Below are 23,659 nucleotides of genomic sequence, written 5' to 3'. Positions count from 1 at the left end.
CCTCTGCCTCTCTAAAGTCACCAGCCGACACTGCTTCCTCCACATGTAGTCGTCACGGATCACTGAACACAGACTTCAAACATGCATAAATCTTGGTCATTTTCTAATGTCACCAATTTTGTTCATAATGAGTTGGTTCCACCTTCCTGAGCACAGCACTAGGGAGTCCCCCGCTAGCTGTCGAGTCCCCCGCTAGCTGTCGAGTCCCCCCGCTAGCTGTTGAGTTCCCCAAGTAGCTGTCGAGTCCCCCCGCTAGCTGTCGAGTCCCCCCGCTAGCTGTCAAGTCCCCCGCTAGCTGTCGAGTCCCCCCGCTAGCCGTCGAGTTCCCCGCTAGCCGTCAAGTCCCCCGCTAGCTGTCGAGTCCCCCCGCTAGCTGTCGAGTCCCCCCGCTAGCTGTCGAGTACCCCCGCTAGCTGTCAGGTCCCCCCACTAGCTGTCGAGTCCCCCCGCTAGCTGTCGAGTCCCCCCGCTTGCTGTCGAGTCCCCCCTGCTAGCTGTCGAGTTCCCCCCTGCTAGCTGTCGAGTCCCCTCGCTAGCTGTTGAGTCCCCGCTAGCTGTCGAGTGCGTCCAACACCTTCATGATCTGCTGCTTGATGATCCTGGTGGCATCGCCGGCCTTGCTGATGATGAACCTGTCCATGTCTGTGATGTGGAAGCCCTCGTCCTCACTCGTGCCGTACTTGAATGTGATGAAGTCTGGATGTTTCTTTTTGGATGTTATTTTGACGACACTGCCGAGGGCGCGGCGAGCTTGGATGTAGGCCATGCCCTTCTTCTTGGGGATGTCTCGTAGGACATATAGGTGGGACCCCGTCACCAGAAGGTAGCTGTAACAACAGGAGAAATGTTACACTTGTAACACACTGTCCTAGAATGTAATCTGGTCAGTGCTAGGCAGATACCAACATCGTAGCAACACAACTTACTGACATTTACTTTACTTACTGACATTGTAGTGACATCACATACCGACACCATACATCGACATCGCATACCAACATTGTAGTGACATCGCATCCAGACACAATAAATCAACATCGCATACCAACATTGTAGTGACATCCCATACCAACATTGTAGTGACATCACACACCAACATTGTAGTGACATCACACACCAACATTGTAGTGACATCACATACCGACACCATACATCGACATCGCATACCAACATTGTAGTGACATCGCATCTAGACACAATAAATCAACATCGCATACCAACATTGTAGTGACATCACATACCAACATTGTAGTGACATCACATACCAACATTGTAGTGACATCACACACCAACATTGTAGTGACATCACATACAGACACAATAAATCAACATCGCATACCAACATTGTAGTGACATCTCACACCAACATTGTAGTGACATCACATACCAACATTGTAGTGACATCACATACAGACACAATAAATCAACATCGCATACCAACATTGTTGTGACATTGCACACCAACATTGTAGTGACATCACATACCGACACCACACATCGACATCGCACACCAACATTGTAGGGACATCACATACAGACACCACACATCGACATCGCACACCAACATTGTAGGGACATCACATACAGAAACCACACATCAACATCGCACACCAACATTGAAGTGACATCACATACAGACACCACACATCCACATCGCACACCAACATTGTAGGGACATCACATACAGACACCACACATCAACATCGCACACCAACATTGTAGGGACATCACATACAGACACCACACATCTACATCACACACCAACGTTGTAGGGACATCACATACAGACACCACACATCGACATCGCACACCAACATTGTAGTGACATCACATACAAACATCACACATCAACATCGCACACCAACATTGTAGGGACATCACATACAGACACCACACATCGACATCGCACACCAACATTGTAGTGACATCACATACAAACATCACACATCAACATCGCACACCAACATTGTAGGGACATCACATACAGACACCACACATCGACATCGCACACCAACATTGTAGTGACATCACATACAAACATCACACATCAACATCGCACACCAACATTGTAGTGACATCACATACAAACATCACACATCAACATCGCACACCAACATTGTAGGGACATCACATACAGACACCACACATCGACATCGCACACCAACATTGTAGGGACATCACATACAGACACCACACATCGACATCGCACACCAACATTGTAGTGACATCACATACAGACACCACACATCCACATCGCACACCAACATTGTAGGGACATCACATACAGACACCACACATCCACATCGCACACCAACGTTGTAGGGACATCACATACAGACACCACACATCGACATCGCACACCAACATTGTAGTGACATCACATACAGACACCACACATCCACATCGCACACCAACATTGTAGGGACATCACATACAGACACCACACATCCACATCGCACACCAACATTGTAGGGACATCACATACAGACACCACACATCCACATCGCACACCAACGTTGTAGGGACATCACATACCGACACCACACATCCACATCGCACACCAACATTGTAGGGACATCACATACAGACATCACACATCAACATCGCACACCAACATTGTAGGGACATCACATACAGACACCACACATCCACATCGCACACCAACGTTGTAGGGACATCACATACAGACACCACACATCAACATCGCACACCAACGTTGTAGGGACATCACATACAGACACCACACATCGACATCGCACACCAACATTGTAGGGACATCACATACAGACACCACACATCCACATCGCACACCAACGTTGTAGGGACATCACATACCGACACCACACATCGACATCGCACACCAACATTGTAGGGACATCACATACAGACACCACACATCCACATCGCACACCAACATTGTAGTGACATCACATACAGACACCACACATCCACATCGCACACCAACGTTGTAGGGACATCACATACAGACACCACACATCAACATCGCACACCAACATTGTAGGGACATCACATACAGACACCACACATCAACATCGCACACCAACATTGTAGGGACATCACATACAGACACCACACATCCACATCGCACACCAACTTTGTAGGGACATCACATACAGACACCACACATCGACATCGCACACCAACTTTGTAGGGACATCACATACAGACACCACACATCCACATCGCACACCAACATTGTAGGGACATCACATACAGACACCACACATCGACATCGTACACCAACATTGTAGGGACATCACATACAGACACCACACATCGACATCTCACACCAACATTGTGGTCACACTGCATACCAACACCATATATCAACATTGCATACCAACATCGTAGCAACATAAATTACGGACATTGTAGTGACATCACATACAGACACTGAACATCAATATTGCATACCAACATTGTAGATATCACATTCCAACATTGTAGATATAACATACCAACATTGTAGATATCACATACCAACACTGTGGTTATCACAAACCAACATTGTACCAATAAAACATGCCAGCCTCTAAATGTATCGTAGTGACGTCATACATCAATCTACCGCACTGGCAACATGCAACTGTTGATGTGTTACCTTGGGAACATGTAGCCATTGCCCAGCACCTCCTGGCACTGACAGCTGTAGGCCACGTCAGGCTTCTGCAGCCAGGTGTCCAGGCTCACCACTTCCTTCGGCTCATCATCCGACACCGGCAGCATCATGTTGTCTTCTCCTGCAACAGGAACAACTCAGTAGAACAGGGTAGAACTATGTAGAACAAGAATAGAAGAACTCAGTAGAACAAGAGTAGAACTCAGTAGAACAAGAATAGAACTCAGTAGAACAGGGTAGAACTATGTAGAACAAGAGTAGAGCTATATAGAACAAGAGTAAAACTCTGTAGAACAAGAGTAGAACTATATAGAACAAGAGTAAAACTCTGTAGAACAATGATAGAACTATGTAGAACAAGAGTAAAACTCTGTAGAACAATGATAGAACTATGTAGAACAAGAGTAAAACTCTGTAGAACAAGAGTAAAACTCTGTAGAACAAGAGAAGAACTGTAGAACAATGATAGAACTATGTAGAACAAGAGTAAAACGATGTAGAAAAAGAGTAGACCTATATAGAACAAGAGTAAAGCTCAGTACAGTAGAAATAAGTAGAACAACAGAAAAATGACACTAAAACCCAGCTGAACAACAACAGAGCCCCAGCTTCCAAACTCCCCACCCTTGAATTAACCCTCCCCAACCCCAGCTTCCAAACTCCCCACCCTTGAATTAACCCTCCCCAACCCCAGCTTCCAAACTCCCCACCCTTGAATTAACCCTCCCCAACCCCAGCTTCCAAACTCCCCACCCTTGAATTTACCCTCCCCAGCCCTAGCTTCCAAACTCCCCAGCCTTGAATTAACCCTCCCCAACCCCGGCTTCCAAACTCCCGACCCTTGAATTAAACCTCCCCAGCTCCAGCTTCCAAACTCCCCACCCTTGAATTTACCCTCCCGATCCCCAGCTTCCAAACTCCCCACCCTTGAATTTACCCTCCAGAAACCAGCTTCCAAACTCCCCACCCTTGAATTAACCCTCCCCAACCCCGGTTTCCAAACTCCCCACCCTTGAATATTCCCTCCCCAACCCCCACTTCCAAACTCCCCACCCTTGAAATTACCCTCCCGAACCCCGGCTTCCAAACTCCCCACCCTTGAATTTACCCTCCCCAACCCCTGCTTCCAAACTCCCATCCCTTGAGTTTACCCTCCTCAGCCAAAGATTCCAACCTCCCCACACTGTGATTACACTCTCCCCAACCCCCACCCTGATTTAACCCCCACCCCAGTTTCCCCCACCCTCGATTTCACACCCACCCCAGTTTCACACACCTGTTTCCCCCCTCCCAAGTTTTCCCCACCCCCGATTTTCCCCCACCCCAGTTTCACACACCTGTTTCCCCCCTCCCCAGTTTCCCCCACCCCCGATTTCACACCCACCCAAGTTTCACACACCTGTTTCCCCCCTCCCCAGTTTCCCCCAACCCCCGATTTCACCCCCTTCCCAGGTTCACACACCTGTTTCCCCCCTCCCCAGTTTCCCACCCCCGATTTCACCCCCACCCCAGTTTCACACACCTGTTTCCCCCACCCCCGATTTCACCCCCACCCCAGGTTCACACACCTGTTTCCCCCCTCCCCAGTATCCACCCCCACCCCTGATTTCACACCCACCCCAGTTTCGCCTACCCCTGATTCCCCCCTCCCCTTAACAGCTCCTGCCTCCTACCTTCATCATCATCCCCGATCGTGAAGACGTTGGCCATGTTCCTGTATCGCTTGCCCAGCCTGTCTGTGTTGCTCACATGCCTGTACCAGCAATGAAAAATAGAAACGTGGAAATAAGCAGGAAGATCATAATTAAATCATTATTACATACATATATCTACCGCAGGTATCCAGGTACTAGTGTCTTCTCAAATGCTGTTTCATCTATTCCCCGACCAGTGGATCTGTTTGCAATCCAGTTATCATATTCAACTTGGGGAGTACACAACCAAGATGCCTATAGGCGATAGCTTTTTTCCACATACACCTCACACATCGGGCACCCATTCCCTGCTGGGTGAACAGAGGCAATTTGAACTAAGTCACTTGCCCAAGGTGACCCCACACGTTTTTATTCTTGTGTTTCGAGTGTATGTACGTGTTCATGTTTCCACCATCTGGTCATCTACAGAGTGACTCCTACCTGTCTATTGGGGTCTGGTCATCTACAGAGTTACTCCTACCTCTCTATCAGGGTCTGGTCATCTACAGAGTTACTCCTACCTTTCTATTGGGGTCTGGTCATCTACAGAGCTATCCCTACCTCTCTACTGGGGTCTGGTCATCTACAGAGTTACTCCTACCTCTCTTTTGGGGTCTGGTCATCTACAGAGTTACTCCTACCTCTCTACTGGGGTCTGGTCATCTACAGAGTTACTCCTACCTCTCTATTGGGGTCTGGTCATCTACAGAGTTACTCCTACCTTTCTATTGGGGTCTGGTCATCTACAGAGTTACTCCTACCTCTCTACTGGGGTCTGGTCATCTACAGAGTTACTCCTACCTCTCTTTTGGGGTCTGGTCATCTACAGAGTTACTCCTACCTCTCTACTGGGGTCTGGTCATCTACAGAGTTACTCCTACCTCTCTACTGGGGTCTGGTCATCTACAGAGTTATTCCTACCTGTCTATTGGGGTCTGGTCATCTACAGAGTTACTCCTACCTTTCTATTGGGGTCTAGTCATCTACAGAGTTACTCCTACCTCTCTACTGGGGTCTGGTCATCTACAGAGTTACTCCTACCTGTCTATTGGGGTCTGGTCATCTACAGAGTTACTCCTACCTTTCTATTGGGGTCTAGTCATCTACAGAGTTACTCCTACCTCTCTACTGGGGTCTGGTCATCTACAGAGTTACTCCTACCTCTCTTTTGGGGTCTGGTCATCTACAGAGTTACTCCTACCTCTCTACTGGGGTCTGGTCATCTACAGAGTTACTCCTACCTGTCTATCAGGGTCTGGTCATCTACAGAGTTACTCCTACCTCTCTTTTGGGGTCTGGTCATCTACAGAGTTATTCCTACCTGTCTATGGGGGTCTGGTCATCTACAGAGTTACTCCTACCTCTCTACTGGGGTCTGGTCATCTACAGAGTTACTCCTACCTGTCTATCAGGGTCTGGTCATCTACAGAGTTACTCCTACCTCTCTACTGGGGTCTGGTCATCTACAGAGTTACTCCTACCTGTCTATTGGGGTCTGGTCATCTACAGAGTTACTCCTACCTCTCTACTGGGGTCTGGTCATCTACAGAGTTACTCCTACCTCTCTACTGGGGTCTGGTCATCTACAGAGTTATTCCTACCTTTCTATTGGGGTCTGGTCATCTACAGAGTTACTCCTACCTCTCTACTGGGGTCTGGTCATCTACAGAGTTACTCCTAACGGTCTATCAGGGTCTGGTCATCTACAGAGTTACTCCTACCTCTCTTTTGGGGTCTGGTCATCTACAGAGTTATTCCTACCTGTCTATTGGGGTCTGGTCATCTACAGAGTTACTCCTACCTCTCTACTGGGGTCTGGTCATCTACAGAGCTATCCCTACCTCTTTATCAGGGTCTGGTCATCTACAGAGTGACTCCTACCTCTCTATTGGGGTCTGGTCATCTACAGAGTTATTCCTACCTCTCTATTGGGGTCTGGTCATCTACAGAGTGACTCCTACCTCTCTATTGGGGTCTGGTCATCTACAGAGTTACTCCTACCTGTCTATCAGGGTCTGGTCATCTACAGAGTGACTCCTACCTCTCTACTGGGGTCTGGTCATCTACAGAGTTACTCCTACCTGTCTATTGGGGTCTGGTCATCTACAGAGTTATTCCTACCTCTCTATTGGGGTCTGGTCATCTACAGAGTGACTCCTACCTCTCTATTGGGGTCTGGTCATCTACAGAGTGACTCCTACCTGTCTATTGGGGTCTGGTCATCTAAAGAGTTACTCCTACCTGTCTATTGGGGTCTGGTCATCTACAGGGTTACTCCTACCTCTCTATCAGGGTCTGGTCATCTACAGGGTTACTCCTACCTCTCTAGTGGAGTCTGGTCATCTACAGAGTCATCCCTACCTCTCTATTGGAGTCTGGTCATTTTTGATGTAGTTGGCCAGTTTCTCCTTCATCTCCACTGACTTGCTCTTGACCACTGTCGACAGCTTTCCAAACAGGTCCCGGGTCAGCTGTAACAGGGAAGACAGAAATTGATGGAAGACAAAGTAGAGATAATTTATGGATAACAACTTCTTTATTTACAGAAAAGGCGACATTTTGGTATAGATCCTTATACCGTTGTCAAGCAATACATGCTCGACGGGTTCGATTCCCAACATGGGTACAATATGTGAAGCCCATTTCTGGTGTCCCCTGCCCTGATATTGCTGGAATATTGCTAAAAGCGGCGTAAAAACATACTTACTCACTCACTCACATCATGACCTTAGTGCTTAGATGACGGTAACTCCAACAGTTTACAATAGACTTACAGCGATAGCACACTATGAACACTTGAGAAATGGGCCCTGTTGAAACAAACAGACTTGTTTATCTTTACTCTGTGGAGTTTTAACTGTTCTTGCTTCTAACCGAGGCAAAGTAATGTTTTGTTGCAGGCTCCAATGCTCCACTACCTCAACCTTACATCTCCACCCCCATGTGACCGACGTGAGTAACGTACTGTTTTACTGTTGGCGAAGTCGTCGCTGTTTTCGGCATCACTGGCGCTGCTTGGAGTGCCGGGGGAACATGCGATGCAGGTCCGACTGTTGTGATTCACAAGTCCCTCCCCCAGGTTATCCCGCAGCAGCTGGTGCAGGGCTGTAACCATAGCAACAGTCACCATAGCGACAATTGATAAAGCTGTAGAGGACTAAAAATCATTCATGTTGAAAAGTCAAATTTATCCATGCATACAGTATTTGCAATATTGGGAAATTTTTGGCCAGAATGAAATGTGGTAAGTTGACAGAGGTGCTTGCATCGCCAGAATTGCAGTTATAATGCGCCAGATTTCATTCACCAAGTGGATGCTCATAGCGCTACAATGGATCAGTGAGCACTCGATTTTCAATCTCAGCTCCCTGGGGAGTATACAACCCAAGGCGCTAGAAGGTTAACAGCCACATTACAGCCACATTACATCTCATCCTACTGGGTACCCACTCACTGCTGGGTGAACAGAGGCACATTTCGAACAGTCACTTGCCTAAGGAGACACCACATGTGGTACATATGCTTCAGTGTGGGGCAGGACCAAAGCCCTAGAAACTCTCAGGAGTCAAGCTGCTGAACGTGGTCACCCATCCAACTACTCTCCGAGACCGACGTTGCTTAACTTCACCTGATTTGTGATCTGTGCCCTGTGCGCTGTGCACAGGACTACGTGCCACCAAGCCTGACCACCCAAGCCATCATGTGGCCTCTTAACGCCAAGCTCAGGGCCTACTTATGGAAAGAAGTTATCGCTATGAATGCCATTGTTATGAATAATGCAGACATACAGCTCTGTTTTCAACGGTGTGGAAAGGGAGATAACTGAGTGGCTACCTACCAGCATAGCCTCCCCTTGCCATGCTGATGTACTGCTGACTCTTCTGCAGGAAGTTGGCCACCACCATGTTGACAAACTGGTCCTCCTCCTCCCGCCCGCTGCCCAGGAAACACAGGTGTTCCCCTGCCGCCACTGAACCTGGGGGACATAAACTAATTTTAGAATACAACACCTCCTCCCCCCGCTCGCTGCCAATGAAATACGGGTGTTCCCTTGTGTTAGGGATCTAATTCTAAAACCCCACGGGGGTCTTACCCTGAATCCCCAAAGAGATCTAACCCTGAATCCCCACGGAGATCTAACCCTGAATCCCCACGGAGATCTAACCCTGAATCCCCACGGAGATCTAACCCTGAAACCCCATCGGCGGTCTCACCCTGAATCCCCAAGGGGGTCTCACCCTGAATCCTAAAGATATCTAACCCTGAATCCCCATGGGGATCTAATCCTCAATCCCCATGGAGATCTAATCCTCAATCCCCATGGAGATCTAATCCTGAATCCCCACGGAGATCTAACCCTGAATCCCCACGGAGATCTAACCCTGAAACCCCACGGAGATCTAACCCTGAAACCCCACGGAGATCTAACCCTGAATCCCCACGGAGATCTAACCCTGAATCCCCGTGGGGATCTAACCCTGAATCCCCACGGAGATCTAACCCTGAATCCCCATGGGGATCAAATCCTGAATCCCCACAGAGATCTAACCCTGAATCACCACGGGGGTCTCACCCTGAATCCTAAAGATATCTAACCCTCAATCCCCATGGGGATCTAATCCTGAATCCCCACGGGGGTCTCACCCTGAATCACCACGGAGATCTAACCTTGAATCCTACAGATATCTAACCCTCAATCCCCATGGGGATCTAATCCTGAATCCCCACGGGGGTCTAACCCTGAATTCCCACAGGGGTCTAACCCTGAATCACCAGGGGGGTCAGTGCATACATCAAGAATCCTGTCAGTAGCAGATTACCTGTGGCGAGTGCAGAGCTCCGTGTGGCAAACAGCGCATGAACAGCCGTGCTGAACTCCACTGGGTTCTGCAACATCTATAAACACAGAACACTTCATGCAGAACACTCATGTTGCGACAGAAGGACTGAATCAATGTGTTTTTAAAGGAGTGCGTGAGTAAATGTTGCCTAAATACTGGGCCAGGCAAACCCCACAACAACAAACATGAGGAACTGGGGGCCTATTCTGCTCTGAGATCACCATGACAACAAACATAAGATACTGGGGGCCTATTCTGCTCTGGGATCCCCATGACAACAAACATGAGGTACTGGGGGCCTATTCTGCTCTGAGATCCGCATGACAACAAACATAAGATACTGGGGGCCTATTCTGCTCTGGGATCCCCACTACAACAAACATGAGGTACTGGGGGCCTATTCTGCTCTGAGATCACCATGACAACAAACATGAGGTACTGGCGTCTTTTCTGCTCTGGGATCCCCACTACAAAAAAAATGAGGAAAATGGGGGCCTATTCTGCTCTGGGATCCCCATGACAACAAACATGAGGTACTGGGGGCCTATTCTGCTCTGGGATCACCATGACAACAAACATGAGGTACTGGGGGCCTATTCTGCTCTGGGATCCCCATGACAACAAACATAAGATACTGGGGGCCTATTCTGCTCTGGGATCCCCATGACAACAAACATAAGATACTGGGGGCCTATTCTGCTCTGAGATCCCCATGACAACAAACATGAGGTACTGGGGGCCTATTCTGCTCTGGGATCACCATGACAACAAACATGAGGTACTGGGGGCCTATTCTGCGCTGGGATCCCCACTACAACAAACATGAGGTACTGGGGGCCTATTCTGCTCTGAGATCCCCACTACAACAAACATAAGATACTGGGGGCCTATTCTGCTCTGGGATCCCCACTACAACAAACATGAGGTACTGGGGGCCTATTCTGCTCTGAGATCCCCATGACAACAAACATGAAGTACTTGGGGTCTATTCTGCTCTGAGATCACCATGACAACAAACATGAAGTACTGGGGGCCTATTCTGCTCTGGGATCCCCACTACAACAAACATGAGGTACTGGGGGCCTATTCTGCTCTGAGATCCCCATGACAACAAACATGAAGTACTGGGGGCCTATTCTGCTCTGGGATCCCCATGACAACAAACATGAGGTACTGGGGGCCTATTCTGCTCTGAGATCACCATGACAACAAACATGAGATACTGGGGGCCTATTCTGCTCTGGGATCACCATGACAACAAACATGAAGTACTTGGGGCCTATTCTGCTCTGGGATCCCCATGACAACAAACATGAGGTACTGGGGGCCTATTCTGCTCTGAGGTCCCCATAAGGCAGATAGATGAACAGTGAAGTAAGCATGTGCAACACACCAAGTTCGCATCGAGGTGGAAGGCTGTGGGTAGGTGTCCGCTGTTGTACTGGTCCGCTGGCCGGCAGTCAACGATGAAGTATCGCACTCCATCCTCCTGTAACACAGCAGCATGTTACCATGACAACATCATGACACGCATATTCTTGTCAACAAACTGCAACACGTTACTATGGCTAATTGCCATTGGCAATACAAGTCATCAAAATGATAATATGCATAATCTTGTCACCTTGGCAACACATATCAACTCATTACCATAACAACAAAACTCAGCATGTCACCTTGGACAACACACAGCAACATGTAGTGACACTGATTATTTGTTGTTTAACTCTGCACTCAGCAATATTCCAACTAAATGATGCAGGTCTGTGAATAATCAAGTCTGGACTAGACAATCCAGTGATTTACATTACGAGCATCGATCTTCACAATTGGGATACGATGACATGCATCAACGAAGCCAGCGAGTCTGACCACCCAATCCCATTAGTCGCCTCTTACGACAAGCATAGTCATCTTTTTTGGCAAGCATGGATTGCTGGAGACCTATTCCACCCATGATCTCCATGGGTCTGTAATTCTACGTAAACAATAGTGGCCACTGAGTGATTGCTGTACGTACGCTGCACACACACTACATAAGATACATGGGGCCGTTGCTGAAGGCCTTCTTGAAGACAGATTTTCAGCGGGTATTGGGTATGGTTTTATGCCGCTTTTAGCAATATTCCAGCAATATCATGGCGGGGGACACCAGAAATGGGCTTCATACATTGTACCCATGTCGGGAATCGAACCCAGATCTTCGGCATGACGAGCAAACACTTTAACCGCTAGGCTACCCGACCGCACCAGACAGATCTTCAAGGGGGTAATGACACTACTACATAGACTTACCGCTGCCAGTTCGCTAGCCTGCAGGAGTTCCATAACGGACACGGGGAGACACAGCGCCTGCCCCACCTGCTCCCCAACCCCCTCCTGCACTGGCGCCAGGGACGTCCCAAACAGCGGCATCTGGTAGTCCTGCAAAATCGACACCACAGCAGCTGTCAATACTGATGAATCATCACATTTGGAATTATCCAGTTCCTACTCATGAACTGCAAACATGATCTACCGAATTTGACTAAAAAAATGCCCAGGGAGCTCTCAAAATTAGAATTAGAGTTGAAATATCGTAAATTTCGTGGTTTATGCTGACAGCCTGAAATGATACAAAAGAAAAGTGGGTGTATTATACACGACAGATATATTTTTCCAGAATTCAACTACCGTATTCGACGTAATAAGCGCCCAGGGCGCTCTCAAAATTAGGAATAGTGGGCTCTTATTAGAATATTGTTTTGGTGAAAAAATGAGTTGAAAGATGGTAAATTTCGTGGTTTATGCTGACAGCCTGAAATGTTTATATACGCCAGACATATTCTTCCCGAACTTAATTGCCCCTAATTAAGGGTGCATATAACACACGAGTGCGTATTATACACGAATAAATAAGTCTTGTGTACATTGATCTATCAGATGGGGTGCTAATTAGGATTGTTCACTAGCCAATATATTAGCAAATATCGCCGTGGGCGCTTATAAGAGCGGGGCGCTTATTACGTCCAATACGGTACCCATAATTAAGGGTGCATATAACACACAGGTGCGTATTATTCACGAATAAATAAGTCTTACAAGTGTACATTGATCAATCGGAAGGGGTGCTAATTGGGAATGTATTATATTGGCAAATATCCCTGTGGGTGCTTATTAGGGCGGGGCACTTATTACGTCGAATACAGTAAATGTCATGTGGAGCCGATTGTATTCTCCATGGATCTAATACCGACTTGGAGGAGCCATCCTCAACACCACAAAGCCAGTAAATTATCTCAAGCTGTGGCAAACCAAACAAGTATTTGTCACAAAGTGACGAAATGTGCCCCGCCTGTACATACACCATAGTACCAAATATGAAGACAATCCAGCGATTAGTTCTTGAGATATCGCGGCAACACCGTTTTCCAACTCCAAAAGCAGATTTGCCTGCTGTGACCTTGAAAATGAGGTCAAGGTCACCAAAACCGACTGGTGTCTGCGGAGTCTGTATATACACCATAGTTCCAAATATGAAGACAATCCTGCGATTAGTTCTTGAGATATCGCGGCAACACCGTTTTCCAACTCCAAAAGCAGATTTGCCTGCTGTGACCTTGAAAATGGGGTCAAGGTCACCAAAACCGACTGGTGTCTGCGGAGTCTGTATATACACCATAGTTCCAAATATGAAGACAATCCAGTGTTTAGTTCTTGAGATATCGCGGCAACAAACAGCTGGGACGTTCGGACGGATGTACAGGCGTACGTACGGACGGTCGTGAATACTATATCCCCCGCTGCGCGAAAGCAACAATTCTTCACACATTACATGAACTGAATTCATTGAAGCAGTTCTGCAGATGCCATGTACAGGTAACTGAAAGCAACATGCTCATATAATTTCAAATTCATTGTTAAGCCATCTTCCCGAGGCAAGATAGTTAACTGACTTTAAAAGTCCAGTTTCCACCCTTGCCGTACTAGGCTGGAATTCCTGGGCTCGATCATAGTGCCACCAATGGCTATTACGAGTTATGTCCCTTCTAAGCCTCTCCTATGGAGCATTCAGATTCCACTTCTCGTATCACATGCATTTGATTCAAACAAAATGGCGGCGCCCAGGCGACCGATCTGATCTATAATCAAGATCGATATTGTGATAAAAAGGGTCTTACATCAAATCACGTGAGAACCTTGTTAAAATCATGAAAAGATTTTGAAAATATCTGTTGACACCGAGTTGGCGGTGCACATACTTTGCAAATCTGGCAATTGACCGAAATCAGCACGACAGTTTACGAACTGGATTTCTATTTCGTTGCGCGAACTTGATTGGAGTGAGTGAGTATGGTTTGAAGGCCGCTTTTAGCAATATTCCAGCAATATCATGGCGGGGGACACCAGAAATGGGCTTCACCCATTGTACCCATGTCGGGAATCGAACCCGGGTCTTCGGCGTGACGAGCGAACGCTTTAACTTCTAGGCTACCCGACCGCCCCTGAACTTGATTGGACTATGCATAGACTCTTTAGCCCAGTCAAAATGTATTTCCATAATACCAGCCTAGTTCGCAAGGGTGGAAACTGGACTTTAAAGTCAGTTAACTCTCTTGCCTTGGGAAGATGTGTTAAAGCATGCATACATTACAATCTAGTTTGTCATCTTACAAAATTCAAAACAAAATTCAGTCACCACATTTGCATTGTGAAACAATAAATTAATCATCAGATTTTCACCGAGTATTTTAGTGTTCTCTGAACTCACCCTCCTGAAAGACTGCGGTGTTTTTGTCTCGTAGTACTGTGCCAGGGAGCAGAAGTCCTCAATGTCCTCTGCCTCAAGGCCTGATGGGAAGGACACAATCTTCTCTGGAAATGAAGTCTCTAAACATTTCAACCTTGCTTCACATTTCATGACCTAAACATTTTCTCTTACAGGACACCATTTTCTCTGGAAACAACAAGTCTCTAAACATTTCAACCTTGCTTCACATTTCATGACCTAAACATTTTCTCTTACAGGACACCATTTTCTCTGGAAACGACAAGTCTCTAAACATTTCAACCTTGCTTCACATTTCATGACCTAAACATTTTCTCTTACAGGACACCGTTTTCTCTGGAAACAACAAGTCTCTAAACATTTCAACCTTGCTTCACATTTCATGACCTAAACATTTTCTCTTACAGGACACCATCTTCTCTGGAAACAACAAGTCTCTAAACATTTCAACCTTGCTTCACATTTCATGACCTAAACATTTTCTCTTACAGGACACCATCTTCTCTGGAAACAACAAGTCTCTAAACATTTCAACCTTGCTTCACATTTCATGACCTAAACATTTTCTCTTACAGGACACCATCTTCTCTGGAAACAACAAATCTCTTAACATTTCAACCTTGCTTCACATTTCATGACCTAAACATTTTCTCTTACAGGACATGATCTTCTCTGGAAACGACAAGTCTCTATTTGTTGTTCATAAATACTGCCAATATTCTGGAGAGAGATGCCAATGATTGTATTCCAGCATAAGAAGGTGGCACTAGTCTTATAGTCCTTATGCCCAATAGTTAAGGTATCATAAGGACTGGTAGAAATTTGCACTTTTCTAGAGTTTTGCTATATGTTATCATTATAAGGACTAGAGGACTAAAATGGTTAGTTTCTATCTGTTATTGCTATGTTTCAGATATTGAACAGTTTGGTTTTTGCTGCGAACAGACAGGTTTCCAAACCAGCTAGAGAAGTTAAAAGTCAGAATACTTAAAATAAATGTTTCATAAAACATTGACGTGATGTCAGCTTGAAAATGTCTTACACGACGAAGGAATACATTCTCTTTCTGATTAAATCCTCCTTGGGGCACTTATTGCATTTTCCTTGCTCAAGAAAATCTACATGACATAGTTGTAACCATTTTCCTTAATAAAAAATGTTACCACACAAAAAACTTCGTTTTTGTATGATATACGACCACCCTTACGGGGCCTCACCACCAACGGCGCCTCACGCCAGGGGGAGCAACTCTCACCCAAATCACTTTCCTTATGTCATCTGTAAGAGACAGACGTGTTGATATTTCACACAAGACAAAATAAGAGAAATCTATCGTTCGACAAGAACCATGGCTGACCAAACTGTATGTATGGTACATTTCTTTCATTGCAAAGGCGTAATACCTCGCATTGTGAAGTTATAGGGTTGTAATTGACGCCACGTGCACGGTACCTTTGAATTCAAATGGCCGTAATGGCGTCCATATTGTAGTTCCACGGGCTGATACATGTAACACCAAGGCCATTAAGAAACGTCTTGGGGTTTTGTTATATCATACAGCATTGGTCTACAATTTTTTCCTTTACAAAACCCAAGGTGGTGTGTTAATTTATAAACTACACTTACCTTTTTTACGGGTTTTACACCTTAGCGCGTAACATGCTCCTTTGGTGTTATAATTAAACTACGACATTGGCTATTAGTATCGCGTTACAAATCGCATTCTACATTACGCCTTTGCTTCTAGTTTCACAATTTAAGCACGTATCTTTCCAATCTTTATATCGCACCGATACACGTTAATACCCTTCCCGCCAACCTCAGAAATTACGGTCTTGTTTACAAAGACCTTCAAACTGTGTACGGGTTGTTCTAAGACAGGCACGAACGCTGCCTGATATGTCTGGCGGAGGACATTGCCTTTACCCCCAAAAAGAGACAAGTTGACTTGTTCCACTTTAAAGAGGTCTATAAAGGCGGGGGTAGATATCAGATCTACAAAGACATCCCCCCCCCCCCCCTCCCCATCTAAAAAGGGTAAAAAAGCTGCCGAGATTGTCTCCCCTGCTCCCTCTCCGGGGGCCGGGGGAGAAGGCTCGAGGGTCCCCGTAGTAAGCACTGCACCCTCTCCTTTGGCAGACTGTTCTGCGTTACTTAAGTCGATGATGGAGGAGGTGAAGTTTCGGCTCCGGCAGGAGCTACGGGCTGAGCCTTCCCCGTTGTCGGCGCCGGACGCGGCTTCGAGATCTGTGTTATGCCCGGCGTCGGCCCAGGCAGGCCACTTGATCTCGGGGACGATCCGAGACCGGGCTTCGGCTCCGGCTCGAGGTCGCTCCCCAGCGGAGGGGTGGCGGGCGCCGGCCCGTGCACTACCGACGCACAATTTTCCCTAGCGGAGCCAGACGCCTCTTCTGAGGCCGAGGCTTTCACTAGTGGATTCGTAGCCCGGAGCCAGGGGGGTTCCCTTTGTCTCGGGGACGATCCGAGACCGAGCTTCGGCTCCGGCTCGAGGTCGCTCCAAAGCGTAGTGGTGGCGGGCGCCGGCCCGTGCACCACCGACGCACAATTTTCCCTGGCGGAGCCAGACGCCTCTTCCGAGGCCGAGGCTTCCACTAGTGGATACCTGCCCCGGAGCAAGGTTGGTTCCCTTTATCTCGGGGACGATCCGAGACCGAGCTTCGGTTCTGGCTCGCGGTCGATCCCCAGCGTAGTGGTGGCGGGCGCCGGCTCGGCCCGTGCACTACCGACGCACAATTTTCCCTAGTGGAGCCAGACGCCTCTTCCGAGGCCGAGGCTTCCACTAGTGGATACCTAGCCCGGTGCCAGGTGGGTTCCCTTGAACCTCCGGCACCTCGGCACCGGGCCGGGTGCAGAGGCACGTGCGGGACAGGATTGTCCAGGTACTGCCTCAGGTGGCTGCGCCCATGCCAGAGTCGGAGACACCCAACTTGACTAAGGTCAAGCAGGGCCGGCTGTTGCCCCCCCTTTCCCGCGGAGTTGAAGGCTGCTTACATATGCTTCGAGGAGCAATATCATAATGCATGCCAACAGCTCCGTGTGTCCGTACACTCCGCGTATCTGTCGACTGTACAGAGGGAGTTAGCGGGAGAGGGGCCGGTCGACTCTTCGGAGTTGGCCGCGCAACTAACGGAAGTTCAGTTATCTTACGCGGGACGCTATTCGTAGCTGTGCCTCGCAGATGATGTGCGCTGTTATGGGCATACGCAGGCGGTGGATGTCGGTATCTAAATACTCGACTTACACACGCCAAGACTTACTTGCTTTGCCGTATAAGAGGGTGCCACCCTCTTCCCTGGGGCCCAGCAGGTGGTCCGAGAGGCCGCTCAATTGTATACTTCCATCAAAGACTCATGAGGCCATGTTGGAGGTACCAAGCGTTAAAACCGCGTAAGCGGGCCTCTCCAATTGTCCCCTCCTACGCTAACGCACTGGTCAGATGTCCACACCTGCTTGGAAGCCGCCGCTTCCTTCAGGTATAAGGGCGCCGGGAGGAGCAAGAGAGGCACGGGCTGGGGCAAGGCAGCTGGTCGAGACCAACAGCTTATTCGCGGGGCTGGGAACGATGGGTTCCCATTAGCGCCCGAAGAGCCCCGGGTGAACCCACAGTCGCAAGTTATCGAACTGCCGACAGCCGGGGTCCACTGCCGACAGCCGGATGTCCCCGTAGGCGGCCGACTGGCTCTATTCCTGAAGAAATCGGAGACAGTTACATCACAATCCCCGGACCCCGTCCATTTTAAGGGATGGCCATTTGCCTTGGTGGAAACATCATCCGCCCCTCCCCTTCTCCGGGATAAAGCACACTCCGGTGCCTGCTACCCGAGAGAAGGCGGAATTCCTCCGTGCCGAGGTCGACGCACTTATGAAAGCTGCGATCGAAACGGGTCCCGAGGGACAGGAAAGCGAGGGCTTCTACTCGACTTGTTTCCTAGTCACCAAACAGTGATCTCACCTGTCGAGACAGGAGAATGGCTAACGTCAATAGACTTAAATACGCCTATCTCCACATACCAATACATCCCGAGTTCAAGAAATACCTGAGGTTTTCTTTCGACGGGAGGTGTTATCAGTTCAGGGTTCTACCATTCGGGATCTTCACGGCCCCGAGGGTGTTCACCAAGCTGATGTTGAGTCCCGCCCAAGTGGCCAGGTCAAAAGGTCGGTTCTGCCATCCGTACCTCGACGACTGGTTAATAAGAGCTCTATCGCAATCCCTGAGTCAGATAGCTACACAACAAGTGATAGATATTCTGATCACTCTAGGGTGGATGGTCAGTCTCAAGAAGTCAGATCTGAGCCCCACTCAGAATCTAGTCTTCCTAGTGGCTAATTTCAACACGGTGAGAGGACGTGTATCTCTGTCACAAGATATCAAGTCCCTTAAGCGCAAGTCACACTGCTCGTACATAGCTCCAGTTACTGGACAACATGGCGGCGACAGTGGATTTGGTCTGGCGGGGCGCTTGAGAATGAGTCCCATTCAACAAGCACTCTGTCGACTTTGGGCGAACTCGGAAGATCTCGAGACTGTGCTCGAGACTCCGTAGTGGCTCATTACACACCTCCAGTGGTGGACCGAGGTCGGGAATCTGTCCCGGGGGCTCCCCCTCAACACTCCCGTTCCGTCTCTCACAGTTCAAACAGACGCGTCACTCTCCGGCTGGGGAGGCGTTCTGAATGATCTCACTGCCTCGGGACTATGGTCCCAGCAGGAGATCAAACTGCATATCAATGTGCTAGAACTGAGAGCGGTCAGGTTGGTGTTCCAACGCTTCCCGGGTCTGCTTCGTGGCCAAGTGGTTCGTCTAGAGAAATGGACAACCAAACGGCGATGACTTACATCCGGAAGCAGGGGGGAACGGCGTCTCCGTCGCTTCGACGAAAGACGTGGCAGTTCCTACTATAGTGCGACTCTCACGATATGAGGGTGCTACCTGTTTATCTCCCGGGGGTGGACAACGTCCGCACGGACGCTCTGTCTCGCCGGATCCTCGCTCCTCACGAGTGGAGGCTCGACCCGGGGATATTCGGGATTTTCTCCCTGTTATACAGGCCGTTACAGGTGGATCTGTTTACGTCTGTGATGAATCACCAGACACCAACGTTCTGCTCCCGAGTCCACGACCCGAGGTCGGTGGCACCGGACGCCTTCCAGCTAGATTGGACGGACAGAATTCTGTGGGCATTCCCCCCAGTACCTCTGATTTCCAAGGTCCTGTCTCAGCTAAGCCCTCAGCCTGCGCGACTAATTGTGCTCCTGGCACCTCTTTAGTCGGCGCAGAGTGTGTTTCAAGTAATACTCAGGTTTCTGGCTCAGCCTCCTGTTATATTACCTTTATGACCGGACCTCCTATCCCAGAACGGGGCCCTCCACCCGAATCCCAGGATTCAATGGGTGGCTTAGCCACTGTCAGGAATCGCCTCCAGAAGAGCGGTATTCCTGCACGAGTTGCAGACACAATACTGGCTTCGCGGAGAGATTCGACAAACGTTCAGTACGATAGATAGGCCTGCTATGCGCCCTGGTGTGTCGATAGAGGGATTGCAGATCTTTTTTTCTGCAGATCTCGTATCCGTGCTTGAGTTTCTCCAGTCGCGACTAGATGAAGGCCTGGCCGCATCAACAGTCCGGGGGTACTCTACAGCTATCGCAGCTTTTCACGTCACTGTCGACGGGGCACTTCTGGGTGCACACCCATTAGTGCAGTCCGGCGGATCAGTCCCCCTTAGGACTTGTCAATCATTCTCGATTGGCTGTCCGGTCCTTCCTTTCGGGATCTGTCGTCTCTCTCTCTTCAGCTGTTGAGCTGGGAGACGGCGTTCCTTCTGGTGGTAACGTCCGGCAGACGGGTAGGCGACATTCGTGTTATGTCAGCCGATCCCGAAATAACTGTCTTCCATGCGGTCGATAAATATCACCGGGACAGAGTCAGTTTTCGACTACCGGACTCTTACCGTCAAAGGGTCGTACACGCTTCCACGTGAACGGCTCCTATTGAGCTACCTGCTCTTTCACAGCCTTCCTCGTCGGGGACCACTGCAAGACATGCTCATGTCTTGGATGTCCGCACGACTCTCAAGGCCTATATCAGCAGAAATATTGGTGTCCGTAAGGATAACCAACTATTTTGCTGTTACGGCGGTAGGAAGGTTGGCTCATCTGCGAGTAAACAATCTATCTCGAGGTGGATAGTTTCAACCATTTGTACAGCGTATACGCTTACAGGCAGGGACCCCCCTACCAGGTTGAAGGCTCATTAGGTTAGAGCAGTGGCTGCGTCAAAAGCGTACGCCGCGGCTCTGCACATTGAGCAGATCTGCTCCGCAGCTATTTGGAGCCAGCCGAGCACGATTCATCAAACCTTACCAACTCGACAAACACTCAAGCGAGCGTACTCGGTTTGGTCAGTCAGTTCTCCGAACGGGGCAAAGTTCTAATCTCTAGCCGATTGAGCATTCGAGATTTTAGACAGTCCTCCGGTTATACTGCTCGGTAATGGTCCGGATTTTATCTTCTGCGGTTGATAAATATCAGTCCTTACTACTCGATAATACTCGTATTTTGCGCACGCGCTCCTTCGATCCTCGGGGACCCTCTGGCCTAGCTCAGCGCTGGTTATGGTCTCTCGTGATCTACGCCTCTATATCACTTGTTCAAAAAAAGTGTGGGGGTGGGAGGTGTTTCGAGTTCTCAACTTATGACAAGCCGCAAAAACAGGCTTTATCATAATATATGGTCGACCACGCCCTGTCTCTAGCCCCCGCCTTTCGACGGTGGTGCCTCACGATAAGGTTGGTTCCATTTATTGAACTCAATATTTTATTCTGTTGAATAATCAAATACGATGTATTTATTTACGCCTGTTGCTGACGGATGCCACTTCCTAGATTATCTTTGGGAGTCTGTCCTGATGCAATAAGTGCCCCAAGGAGGATTTAATCAGAAAGAGAATTTTACAAACCTGTAGAGGTTATGAATTCTCTGATGAAATCCTCCTTGGGGCACGGCCACCCACCTCCCCACATTCCGTCAGCATTTGACATATGGAAAGTGATTTGGGTGAGAGTTGCTCCCCCTGGCGTGAGGCGCCGTTGGTGGTGAGGCCCCGTAAGGGTGGTCGTATATCATACAAAAACGAAGTTTTTTGTGTGGTAACATTTTTTATTAAGGAAAATGGTTACAACTATGTCATGTAGATTTTCTTGAGCAAGGAAAATGCAATAAGTGCCCCAAGGAGGATTTCATCAGAGAATTCATAACCTCTACAGGTTTGTAAAAATCTCTGTTGACCTTTTTCATGTGTAGATTATGTATCTGCATCCCATGTGAGTCTTAAATCATTTGTCATCAAGCGGAAATCATCTCAATCGCAAACAGTCTGTTCTCAACATACCTGACAAAAGTAAAGAGGTGAGGTGAGGTGAGGTGAGGTGAGGTGAGGTGAGGTGAGGTGAGGTGAGGTGAGGTGAGGTGAGGTGAGGTGAGGTGAGGTGAGGTGAGGTAGGATGCGGCCTTGGATCGAAACCTGACCTTCCGCTCTCTGGGCGGACGCTCTACCACTAGACCATGGAGGCAGTCGCAAAAGTAAAGAATTGCAACAAGTAGCCATATTCTGAGCCTCCATTCCTACATTAGCCAGTACATACCTGCGATAATTTGTTTTGATTCCTCGTCAGAAGACAGAATAATTTCCCTGAAAGTGAAAGAGACAAAATGTCAAAAAAATCTTGAAAGTCATATGAAGTCAACAGGCCAAATATTACATGACTGAAACAGTGTAAGACAATGTTACACATGTTACAAGACTGTGTAACACAATGTAACACAATGTTACACATGGTGGTGCCAATAAGTTGTTCCATGGAATACAAACTTATTCCGATTGTGTAGATGTACAAACAAATGGCATAAATCAAATTATTTCAATATATTTTTTTATTGAGCTTACATTGTTTCCTATAAAACCTGGCTATATATATATGTTTAACTCACACAGTTTCTATAGTGAGTGAGTGAGTATGGTTTTACGCCACTTTTAGCAATATTCCAGCAATATCACGGCGGGGGACACCAGAAATGGACTGCACACATTGTACCCATGTCGGGAATCGAACCCAGGTCTTCGGCGTGACGAGCGAATGCTTAAACCACTAGGCTACCCGACAACCCCTCTGTTTCTATACAGCCAAGGTCCATACTGACACTGTACAGGTAAAGGGTAAAGATTTGTAGCTGGACATCAGTTTAATTAAATAAATCCATAATTTACACATAATATAATAAATGGCAACCAGACCCATTTTTATGAACTTGGAGACAAAAACCTGTAAATATATGAATAAGTCATGCTTTTGGAATGCCCAGTTTGTTCCTCGTGTGAACGTACCTGGCATTCACCAGTATGACCAGTGCCAGGAAGAACACCAGGAACGGGTCGGCGTGCTGGAAATACACGTCCCACATCTTCAGGGTCACCGGGAGGTCGCAGGTCGCACTCAGCAGACACCGAAACTGAAACACACAAACATCCTGTTTCACATTAATACTTCCTTCATGACAGACAACGTTCCACTTGCCACACACATAGTCACACAGTCTCACATGAAGTGCCATAGCATGGTATGAATGGATATCAGTCATATAGCATGGTATGAAGGGATATCAGTCATATAGCATGGTATGAAGGAATATCAG

The 23,659-nt window shown here is 48.0% G+C and overlaps 1 protein-coding gene across 2 annotated transcripts in view; it reads right to left on the bottom strand.

Moving 5' to 3' along the window:
- Window positions 1-477: 477 nt before the first annotated feature.
- The window catches only part of LOC139458230 (TBC1 domain family member 23-like), a 43,788-nt gene continuing 20,606 nt past the window's right edge, over window positions 478-23,659 (bottom strand). For both annotated transcript variants that reach the window (XM_071239597.1, XM_071239598.1), the window contains exons 6-17: window positions 23,352-23,476; window positions 22,612-22,658; window positions 14,926-15,029; window positions 12,471-12,599; window positions 11,569-11,664; window positions 10,155-10,230; window positions 9,173-9,310; window positions 8,300-8,439; window positions 7,696-7,805; window positions 5,314-5,393; window positions 3,623-3,761; window positions 478-827 (exon numbers count right to left, since the gene is read on the bottom strand). In XM_071239597.1, coding sequence (XP_071095698.1) covers window positions 551-827; window positions 3,623-3,761; window positions 5,314-5,393; window positions 7,696-7,805; window positions 8,300-8,439; window positions 9,173-9,310; window positions 10,155-10,230; window positions 11,569-11,664; window positions 12,471-12,599; window positions 14,926-15,029; window positions 22,612-22,658; window positions 23,352-23,476 — 1,461 coding nt within the window. In that variant the 3' untranslated portion in view covers window positions 478-550. The remainder of the gene's footprint in view (window positions 828-3,622; window positions 3,762-5,313; window positions 5,394-7,695; window positions 7,806-8,299; window positions 8,440-9,172; window positions 9,311-10,154; window positions 10,231-11,568; window positions 11,665-12,470; window positions 12,600-14,925; window positions 15,030-22,611; window positions 22,659-23,351; window positions 23,477-23,659) is intronic.

The sequence above is a fragment of the Haliotis cracherodii genome, unplaced genomic scaffold (assembly GCF_022045235.1).
Source record: "Haliotis cracherodii isolate W230 unplaced genomic scaffold, xgHalCrac1.p SCAF_12, whole genome shotgun sequence".
NCBI classification, from domain to species: Eukaryota; Metazoa; Mollusca; class Gastropoda; order Lepetellida; family Haliotidae; genus Haliotis; species Haliotis cracherodii.
Note: the sequence above shows the minus strand (reverse complement) of the source record. Positions and strands in the feature narration are given on the sequence as shown.